General features: G+C 42.7%; 1 protein-coding gene across 1 annotated transcript; it reads left to right on the plus strand.

Moving 5' to 3' along the window:
- The first annotated feature begins 5141 nt into the window (after positions 1-5141).
- Positions 5142-11317, plus strand: LOC111268302 (uncharacterized). The gene is made up of 3 exons (XM_022847202.2): positions 5142-5645; positions 6895-7263; positions 7560-11317. The coding sequence occupies exons 1-3, from the start codon at positions 5640-5642 to the stop codon at positions 9054-9056; spliced, it is 1872 nt and encodes a 623-aa protein (XP_022702937.1). The 5' UTR covers positions 5142-5639; the 3' UTR covers positions 9057-11317.
- The last annotated feature ends 281 nt before the right edge of the window (positions 11318-11598 follow it).

Genomic DNA, 11598 nt, shown 5'->3' on the forward strand with positions numbered 1-11598 from the left:
TTGCCATTTTGCTCTTCTATTGTAAATTAGCATAGTGACGCAGAGGGTTCCCTTACAAAAGCATCGTGCACGAATGCGACTATCTTAAAATGCTCGCCTTTAATTTTCATTGGAAGAGCATCGCTGCGGGGGTGTTGAGACCAACGAATTTGGGTGGGGTAGATGCAGTCGCCGAATTGGAGGTTCTGTAGCTGATCTTGACGAGCATGGCGGCTGTTAAAGAAGGTTTTTCCTCTAAGACATTGATGAGGATGCGGCTCACTAAGTCAGTGTTCTTTGCTTTGATTCCACAACTGTTTCCTTGAAGCTAAATAACTTAACTCATTTCACTGGGGAACGCAAATTAAACTAGGTTTATAACCTACTGGCTGACACAGCCGGCCGCAGGTTCAACCTATTTCGGCAAAGTATGAACTGGTTTAAAATCACCTGAAAACGCGCTATAATACACATGTTTATCGAACCCCTAAAACCCTTAACTCAGGCCACCTAAACGAATGAAATGGAATACATTTATTTAGATGTGTGAGGTTTCCACGTGGAATAAACCGTGATCCACACAGATAATGCAAAAGCGATATATAGCTTTTTTATTACTACACTGCATGCTGATACTCGTAAGTAAGCTAGATCTAGTACTAAAAAAAAAGCATCACATAGGGTCTGGCTTGTGGCCGGAGTTTGACTCGACAATAAATTATTATAAGACTAACATGTATTTTAAATAGGATAGGAAAAAAAGAAACGGAACCATCATGGAGTACCTGATCGCTTTGATAAATGAAGCAAATCCTTATCGGAGCATCACTCATTCTCTGTAGCAAGCGACAAACAAATTACGGTAATCGAAGGCAACATAAATAGGGGTCATATTGTCAGTCACCATAAGGAAAACGCTCGTATTTACAATGATGAAAAGGGTCGCCGTTTAGTACTGGAAGCTTATCGTATAAACAGCAACAAGGACGATCGATACTGTAATAGCGTCTGCGTTTAGTCTCCTATAATCGCAGATGGCTAATTTGTTGCTAACATATATCTATAACACAATTCAAGTCTGGCAGCCTTGACGGTGCCGTTCGGATGTGGGGTTGTTACATTGTTGTGTGTTCGTGTGAATTGGAGTTAGCAGAGTGCAACATCTACGAAAAACAAACAAATGGTAAAAGGGAAAAATAAAAACAAATGTACGATCAATATGTAGGAGACCTAGTTGCCCCTTTAAGATGTGGCAAACCGAATTTCAGTCGGTTATGATTAGCTTGACTAGTCGGTTGGACTAATTAGATGACAATGTTCTATATCTGATCAAATCTCCACTGGAGAGCCACATTACGTAGTAGAGGGTATTAAATTGAATCGACCTAGAAATACAAGAAAACAATAGCACGGGTTGCCAGATCTGAGGGTTAACGAACAGCGTGTATAACGTAGGTAATGGACAAGCAAAATCAGCGATAAATTTAGGCACTTGTTCATATTTTATCTCGATAATATCAGTAATCAGATGACTCTTGATACTGATCCTGAAGGTCTTCGAACTGGAAAACAGTTTTCCGATATTTCTGTTAAATTTAATCTTAGACGTATCGTACGGGACGTGGCGTATCATTTTCGCTATACCTGCTTAATTGTATGTTAGCATTTTTGTCGGGATATACTTCAACATTTCAATTTTTTTTATCATTTTCCATTAGATGTTGTCTTGCGGAGCAAACTTCTCAACTAGGCGATGTAGAGCTAGGCATATTGTTCCTCCATTAAACTGAAAGGACCGCTAGATAGAACAGCCGTTAAGAGAATTTGCTTATTGCACCAAAAGGATATGTTTTCCGTGTTGTAACCTTGAAACTAGTAACGTACCTTTTGTTTTTAGGTATATCAACGGTATTGTTTGTTGTCTTAACTTCATTTTATTCATGTCATCGTGTATACAGATTGCGATCGATTTCGGTTGTGTCTAAGGGTCGTTGGCCAGCAAAAAGTAAAAAAGAATAGAATCCCGATTCGAACTGGACGTATATGCATAAACATACAGAAAACAAAATTATTAAAAGTACCGCTATTTTCGACGGCTTCCACATGTTCGAAATCAGCGAGATCATCGATGCCAATTTACTTTGTTGTACTGATGGATTGCGTAGCTAATTTGAATCAATCACTCTATTCCCATGTCGCCATATTTGTGAACTCAGCCTTTAGATGGTTTACCTGTTCAGCTGACAATGCAACCATCTGAAATATATGACGATATCCGTTAGCATTGTACGTATTTTGCTAACACTATAGTCCTTAAGCGTTTGCTAGATCTGTGCATGACTCTGTGATGATGAGCTCTAGACCTACCTCGAACTAGTAAAATAATCAGAGAACGATTTTCAACAAATGTCATTTATTTTCTGATTAGAAGTACGTAACGTACACGCGTATGGCCGGGCTATATGGCTTCTTTTAATACTCCGGCTAAGCCACTCGTTGAAAGTGATGTTAAGTAATACCAAGTGCCTAGAACAACCCAGAAACCACATGCAAGTCGTAATAGGAATGGGTAAGGACAGGCCTATACCGTCGGAGGTTAACGGTTTACATAAACCTCAATGTAATATACGTAACAGCGATGGCGAACAGAGAGGCCCGGCCTTATCTTAAGCTCTACCTACTTTTTTTTCTCTACAAAAGAACACGACGCGAGCCGTCCACTTTGATCAACACATATTACAAAGGCATTTTTTGCGCCACGTGTTTAATAGACGACACCATTGGCTGTTTCTCCATCGTGAAGATGATCAAGTAAGATTTCAGTAAGAAATGAAAGTAGAGATCAATGGTTGCCTGGCCTCGTTTCACGTGATTCCCTTTTCCTGACCCATGTCTCTCTCTAGTTCCCGCTCATGTCTTATTCTTCCGCCTGGTTGTTCGTTGGCATGACAACTGTATCTACATCCGTTAGAATGAACAAGGAGGCTCTTCTTTGCGTGGTTGAAGATGCCGACGAGACGGGTTGACTCAATGAGCTGACTCTCTACATGAATCCGATCAATGTAAAAAAGAAGAAAAAACAAAATATGAGAACAAACAGAGAGCCGATAACGTACTTTCTCCTTTATTTTATCGAAGGTTATATGCATCAAATAAGTCGCTGCGGTGGCCTCCAGTTGAAAGGCCTGCTTGAACGCCTAGACTTTGCTGCTACAGGTTCGCATCTTACGCCTACATATGCACTACGCAATGTCGTACAGAAAGAAAGCTATATGTACATATGTCGAACAGCAGAAAAAAGAATTAAGTCAAACTTATATTTTCCTTAAAATGGAGGTGATGATGATGTCTCTCTCTTTTAGCCCGTTAGTGATACACCGGGCGGGTTGTTACGCGATTTGGCAAGAAAAAGCAACCCGTCGAGTGACTGTCATGCCAACTATAGATGCCTGTAGAAAAGCACATGGAGAAAGAGTATAGGCGTCTCCGGCGTCGTCTAAACATTTACCTCAACCTGTGATGATCTCACTGACTATAGAAGTCATAATGAAGCGAATGCTTGTGATCATCGATTGCGTTGGAGGGAAGACAAGCCAGCCGTCATCTTGTTATCATTGTCCGTCCACACATTCATCAGCCTGATGGCTCTAGTGATGTTGATGTTGTTGACGATGACATCCCGGCTTCTCCTTGTGCACTTTCTAGTAAATACCTGCTGATACAGCAGCTCCTTTTGCTGACGGTTTCGCTGAGAGTTGGCCCGTTTACGAATTTGCGGGTCCGTTTTGGAACTGTTTCTTGTCGCGAAATAGATTTCCTCGTTCTCTCCTGTCCTAACTATCATATGTACCTAAGTGGATAAAGTTTAGAGTAAGCAAGGAGGAAGAAGAGTAGCGAACGGCATCTTGGCCTCTATCGACAAAATGCACCCTGTGGACAGAATCTGGTCCAGCAGGTCATTTCTGGATTGCTGGGATACGCCAATGTGTTGGGTGCAGGGGAAGACCTGACTGAGATTATGACCAGCAGCAGCGACAACTGCGGTTTGAGTTAGAAAGAAAAGGGGCGACATTTCTAGAATTTTCATATGAACCAACAAACGAAGGAAGGCCTTTTCCTTGTGTTTCAAAGTAAACCTAGGGCGATTATTTTTCCCTTAGCGTCATAGCTTTGCTTGTTCTGATTATGGTGGATTTTCGTTTCTCTCACTGCTATTGTGATTCCTCCAGACAGGCCGAAGCGTGATTATTCTCTTTTACCACAACAGATTTACGCTTAAGTAACTTTATCATCAGGGCTAAACTCGACCGGCCAAGGGGTGGCCTCTTACATTTCATCAGCATCTTTCATCCGCGTCGACATTTCGCCGCGCCTCTCCCTCGTTTTGTTGTGTACACTATTGTGGCGACATAGCGTGCTTTTTAGCATCACCACAGCGGCATCGACGAGCGAACAAACTCAGGGATGTCTGCCGCTTTTCCAACGGTATAGCGAAAAAATGGCGAACAATTTTGATGAGTGGTCACTTTACGTAGATCGGCTGACGGGATTCTCCTGGCTGGCTGACTAGCGCTCTCGTCGTATGCATCAAGCAGACTAAGACTAAAAATAAAAGGAGCCTGCAGGACCTGCGTTAGTCTAGCAGCATCTCAACATCGACAAAGGCGGAAGACTCTGCTTCTCACTAAAAAAAAGCAGTTCGTTTCAACGATTTTTGTCCCGTTTTCTTTCTCTTCTTCCAATTTGTCTCTGCTGGCTGTCTGATTCGAAGTCTTCCGAACTCGGAGCAGTGCGAAGGCAGTTGCGGCGATCTGGAAAGAGAATCCACACTAACTCGCCTAACCGGGTCTAAAAACTAAAGGAAGCAGCGGAACAAGAGGAAAAGCTGCGGATAGCAAATGCCAACATCAGTGAGTTGGTCCAACTATCAATTCATTTATCTTTATTGTAGCCGATTGTAAACTACCTATATGATTTGGTGCTTCTGTATCACTAACAGCAAGCTGCATTTTCAATTATCGCAACCCTAAGTCACCTAAACGATGGCGCGACCGCTCATTTTCAACGGACCCGGGAGTAATTGAGTATCCGGCTTATAAACGCAGTCCATCCGTCCGCCAGTCGCGACGCCAGAACAACCCCCGACGGGGGTGGGACACGCGCCCTCGCCACTTTGGGAGAGGACGACGCAAACTGTCGTCCTTAGTCAAAAGCAAAGAGCCTGCCAACGGTCGTTCAGATATAGAGCTGGACGCAGGTCGTAGTGCGGGCGGTACGACGACGTCGTCAATAGCGTGGCAAGATATTGTGTGTGTATGTGAACGTGAACCATGATCTCCACCGGGAGCTTCCTAAGGAATACAATAAAGTGACATTGCTAGTAGTTGAATTTGTTTTCTACTAAAAAACGGTGTGCCATTAAAAGCGTCGGAGAAACAATCCAAAATTGTTTGAGGCTGACTGAAAAACTCGTGTGTGTCAAATCGTTTATTGCGCATGGAAGTGGCAATCATTATTCATGATTTGCTTTGGACGTTTCATCTACAGATTATATGCTTACTAAGCTGTGCCGTTTACGGATACTACGACGTGGTTGTTACTCAGAATCTTCCATTCTTTTTGCGGCACGTTCCTGATTCCGTCTCTACATCACAGGCACAATGAAAGTACGTATTTTTTTTTTATTAGCACGCTTATACTGATTTGCCAAACGTAGGACGCGTTATATGATATCTGTGATTAGTACATACTGACTGAGTCAAGGTAGACAGCAACATCTTAATAATCTTAGCTTAATTTTCCCTATTTTTTTTTGCTGCCATATTATTTGTCCGATGACAGGCTATTGAAAACAATAGGTACTTATTCCGTTCATGCAGCTGTTATAATTGGGTCATCGTTGTTATAATAAATAATCTGCCGACTATGCTCGTGTGTTTAATAACTATGGTAAACAATTTGAGACGCTAATATAAAGTAATACAGCAAATACCTATTCACTTGTACAAACGCCGAGTCGTCACAAGCATCGTCAGCTTCATAGACAAACAGCAAATTCATACCCGTCGAGGTTCGTTGATTTTGAAAGAGATAAATTCAGTAGGAGCGTAAATTCAGTACCTTTCCTAGCGTTGGATCGGGGCTCGGTGCACATACATTGTCAGAATCACGAAATCGTCACCGATGCTGAACGTCATCTTGGCTTGTTTTTCTATCATTCGCCAACAAACGATCTGACCATTCATTCTCCAGTGTCGTTTTTGTTCCGGTGTGCTTCACCAGCTGATGTCCGGCCTACGTGTTCGTCCACGACTGGGCACGAAAACATTATGCGAGACTCCACCTCACTGGCCTGCCTTCAGACTGCCGTCGAATCAAGCACCTACATTATCTGGCAATCTGTCTATGAAATAGTGTTGTTTATTTGGGTGTTCTCTCTTTATGGGTTGGTCCATGTCCTAGGTATGTTCTAGGCTACCTGTTTTGCCACGGACTGTGGGCCTCTCACTCTTATGCCTCGATTCGAAATCTTAATTCTAGATTGGTTGTCATTGTACTCTCCATGGTCCACAGTGCCATCTGTCGCCGTGTCATTTTAATGAGATGCAGATATCCCTCACGAAATATACACACGTCCATAGGTTTCCACTGAACTCTAGGTATTGCTAGGAGTTATACAGAATGACCGTAGCAGCCACTCCTGTGAATCTGTTTCGTTATTGTTTTTTTGCGATGATTCATATTTTCCACAGTGTATCTCAGTCCTAGCTGATCACGGCTAAACAAATTCATAGGGCTATTGTCGTAGTGGAGCAACCCGATGGGTCGCATTAGTTAGCTTAGCATTTTCTTGGGATTCTTCTTGGCCATTAGTAATGCTTAACCGTTGACTGCTTCGTCTTGTCTTATTTACAGCTGCCTTTGGTTTCCTTATTCGTGGTGGGACTTGCCCCACTTACACAAAGCACTCGCTGGTCAACATTCTGTCCCGCACGTTGTCATTGCAATGATGTCGATTATACCGTCAGCTGTGCAGATGCTGGGTTTGAGGTAGTGCCTCTCACGCTTAACCCAATGATCAAGGAAATTACGTTACCCCGAAATAATATTGTTAGCATCGACTCAGCGTTCGGAGTATACGCTCACATGGAGGCGCTTGACGTAAGCTTTAATAAGATCGCCAAACTTGGTTCGAAGGGTCTCGAACTAAAGGAGTTACGCCGGTTGGACATTAGCTATAACCTCATCACCATGGTCGAAAAAGACGCCTTTGAAGGTCTCGAGGTACGTATGATGGAAGCACTCTGTGTTAACATTTGATACAGCTATTTTTTCAATCGACTGAAATTTGACTTTTTATTGACAGGACTACTACTATCTAGAGTCGTTAATACTCGACTTCGTACTTTTGGCAGTCAAATCTTCTATCTTGGAATATCTAAATAGATTGAGTTCTCGAATATCCTTGGCTTATCAGTAAAGCTAACTAAAGGTGCAGCGTTTTGTTGAGGCCTACGATCAGGAAACTCTATTCCAATATCAATTCTCTGACCAAACCGCGCACCACCCGTTGCTTGCAGAGTTTGACTCATCTTATCCTGAAGAAAAACAGCATTGCCGAGCTGACATCAAACGTGTTCACGCCTCTACACAAGCTAAAAGTTCTTGATCTGTCTCACAACAAGATATCCTCGGTCAGTTCAGGAGCTTTCCATGGACTTACTAATCTTGAGCGACTGGTCTTGCGTTCAAACGCACTGCGCCACATCCCGAGCGATTCATTCACCTACATCTCGACGCTCCGAGCTCTCGATCTCGGATCGAACGCTCTGTCGATGGTTGAGGAAAGTGCTTTCTATCATCTTAATCAGCTGGAGGAGCTACTCCTCGACCAGTGCGCGCTGTCACAAATTCATGCCGATGCGTTCGTCGGTGTCGCCAGTTTGAAGAAGCTGAACGTGCAGAACAATAACTTACTCGTTTTCCCACGCGCAATTTCGAGGCTCACTGAGCTTGAGGAGTTAAACGTTGGCGGGAACCTCATGCCGAAGATTTCGACGAACGATCTTAAACATCTGCGAAAACTGAAGCGTTTGCATCTTACCCGTTCCGAGAATCTCGAACGCATCGAAGAAGATGTCTTCCGTCACACACCTGAGCTCGAAGAACTCTGGATGGAGTTCAACATGCAGCTGGAGCATCTGCCGTCGACACTGCTTAATCACCTACGTCAGCTGCGAAAGGTCAGCTTGCGTGGCAACGACCTCAAGTACATTCATCCTGAACTTTTGCCCGTGGATCAACTCGAGTCTTTTGACGTGACGAAGAACCCCCTAGTGTGCAATTGTTCCCTGACCTGGCTTTGGCGCCATATGGCGCAGAAACCACACGCGTACCATAACAGTTCTGCAGTCCGCTGTCACGGACCGCCACATCTCCACATGGATTTCCTTAAAAGCCTCAGCGATGTCCAACTCAATTGTGAGGGTGAGTCTGGTAGAGGTATTCTGGCTGTCACCTTCACCTCGCTGGCTGTTTTCGTCTTGGTCTCCGTCGTGTTGTTCCTGACGTGGCGGCGACGAATCAGCGATGCTAGGACCGGCACGATCATTAAAGACCTTGACACTTCACCAGTCAAGTACGCTTCTTACGACAACCACAAATACCCGTACATCATTCAACCTCATGCATACACAACGTTACAAGCACACCATCCAATCGCGCAGGCGTTGTCGGTAGGCCCTGGCAATGGTCTTCCTCTCGAACCGTCCTACGCTACCCTCAACCCGAACGCTCTGCAGAGCTATTTAATGAGTCTGAACGGTGCTCTTCCAGTAGACACAGGAAACCGCGCGTACCAGATCCTATCCTGTCATACCATATCATCGCGAACCCCATCTGATCCGGGCTACGAAACGATCGGCCGATTCTCCGACCAATGCCTGTCACAGCAATCTCAACAGCTCCTGCACCATCAGTTGCAGGGGCAACAAACGTTACAACAACAGCAACAAGAGGGTCAATTGCCTAAACATCAATCACAACCATCTACCTACCATAGTCTCATCTACGTCTAAAAACGGAGATAGTATAACTACAGGGTTCATATGGCAAAGTTGATAATAACGATCTGCCGTATGGCGGATCGACCGCACACGAAAAAAGCACATTCAAGTCAAAATAAAAGAAGAAGAAATGTGGAGTGCACTCTGTAAGGGTTAAAGCATATATGCTTTTGACACCAGTTAGTAAACTTGTCTTACTTTGTAATCCAAAATATATTGCGTTTAGTTCAAATGTATAGATTCATGTAAATATATTATTATTAATAACAAGAGAAATCCATGGAGATGAAACGAACGGTGACATTAAACTCTTCCTACAAAATCAAAGCAGAACACGGAACAGGCCCATACAAAGAGAAGGATTGTTGAACGGTATGATCGGCGACGCAACAACCAGCTTCGGGAGAAAGGACACAGACTTATTACCCGTTGTTTTTTGGCTTAGCTGTAGAAAATAAAAACACACTAACATATAGCTAGCTGGGCTACATACACACCACGACAGGTAAAGCAGTATTTTCCAATGTTGTACTATATGTTACTTCTATTACTAAACTGTGGGACATGCTCGGCTGAAGCAAGGGGGTTGGTTGAAATAGTAAAGGAATAAAAAAAAAATACAAAGTCAACGAATGCACGAAGCCCAACAACTGGATAAGCTACACATGCAAAACGGACTACCATGCAACAGACAAAGAAATATACACTTCTTATATATACCGCGCTTATATAATGTAATAATGGCCGATGAAACAATTGTTATTTATAAAAGGTAGTATTAATGCTTAACATTATAATATTATGAAGATAGTAAGCTATCTCAAGGTTGTTAGTGACCGATAACCAGGCCGCATTGAGAGATAATGTAATTTTGTTAAGTTCGCTAAAACCTTGAAATACTATATTGTGATTCTAAAGGAAAATGTGTATGATATATTATTTACAACATTACTTTGGCCTGATTTTTCTGTCATTGATAACAGAAAGATTAGCAGATCTCGTTGTTATATATTAGAGTTAACTGCAGCAGCTGCTGTGACGAAACAGCAACACGAACTGTTAATTATCGGTTTACGGATATGTCTGGTCGATAGAGACAATGACGATGTACCAGTGATGATCTCTGTGATTTTGAAGAGACGACAGTATCCAGTGGAACGAAATGGAAGAACGTGATGATAAGAATAGTTTTGGAAGTTGAGGTTTTTTTTTCATATGTATAGCACTAGTTGTTATTTATGCTTTGCGAACAAGTTCTCGGAATCACCTATTTTTGGTCAAAGCATCGGCAATTTGCTTCTCTCAGGAGGCTAACCGGAGTAGGTCTGGACTTACCTAGGGTTTTGCCAACAGACGTGTGAAATAGCAAGCAGCATTCAGCCTTCCTAGTAATAACCCGATGTTCCTTAATTTCTCCTCTATTACATTTTCTATTTTCCAGAATATTAATGTTTGTTAATGATTTCTTCCAACTCTAAGATTTGGACCACGGTAATAGCATGCTTGTTAGTTGTGGTTAGCTTAGGAACACACTCAAAGAGATGCGCATTAACCACTTAAATTACGTCGTTCCTTAAAGTAATCGAGGTTAATGGGTGGGGGGGGTGGGGGGTAATGAAGGAAATAAAACGCACGAAAAACAAGTATCATACTTAAGAGCGTTAGCTCTTCTCCAGACGCCAGGGGTACGGAAGCAGGTGTAATACTATTGCTGTAACACGCTGATCGTCAGACTAATGTACGATTTCTATTAGGTGACGCCGAACCCAAACAAAACCCCTTTGCTGTAGCATTGACATTATAAAAGCTATTGAACCATAGAAGCTCACCAAGCGACTACAGAAAACGAGCACAAGATAATGACAAATGAAGCATGGCAAAATTAGACGGATATTTACCGCAATGGTTCGAGGGTGAGAAGCTCGAACAAACATAGAAAGACAAAGAACACAGTGACGCTATCGATTTGAACTCACTAGTTAATTATATGATGCTAGAGCGGTGAAGATGTCTAGAGCTGGAGGAACTCGATCGGCAACATGAGTAGCAATGGATGTTAGAGTGGTGGTAGATATGTAATAGACATGAATACACAGCATATGATTAATATAATGTTGCTTTATGTATGCGCTGAAAGCGGTGGAAAAGTGGAAAAGAAAAGAGAAGAGTAAGAATAAATGCGATATTTGATGACCTTACTGTGGCTGTTGGCGTTACCTACGTGACGCAACGGCATGCACCAGAAGGACGACAAAACTATTTTGCTAGACGTACCTGATGTGTTTTCTGATGATCATATTTAGATATTAGTCTTCTTTCTCTTATGCCTTTTACTGTTGTTGTTATTATAGTTATTATTATCGTTATTATTCGATCATATTTAGGTGTCATTCTCTTGTTCAAACCGGCTGATAGAGATCGCTTATCCAGGGTTCGCAGCTGAGGATAGAATTTCTGTGACTGTGGTCGTTTCTATTTATGCCTTTTTTGCACGGCACCATCGATCCGTACGTCTTTGTTTATATACGAGTGAGTGAGCCTTAGGAAACACCAA

Source organism: Varroa jacobsoni, unplaced genomic scaffold (assembly GCF_002532875.2).
Source record: "Varroa jacobsoni isolate VJ856 unplaced genomic scaffold, vjacob_1.0 scaffold_1274, whole genome shotgun sequence".
NCBI classification, from domain to species: Eukaryota; Metazoa; Arthropoda; class Arachnida; order Mesostigmata; family Varroidae; genus Varroa; species Varroa jacobsoni.

Coding starts and splice junctions, on each gene's coding strand:
- LOC111268302 (XM_022847202.2), top strand. Junction 7,264..7,559: donor ACGCCTTTGAAGGTCTCGAG/GTACGTATGATG, acceptor CGTTGCTTGCAG/AGTTTGACTCATCTTATCCT.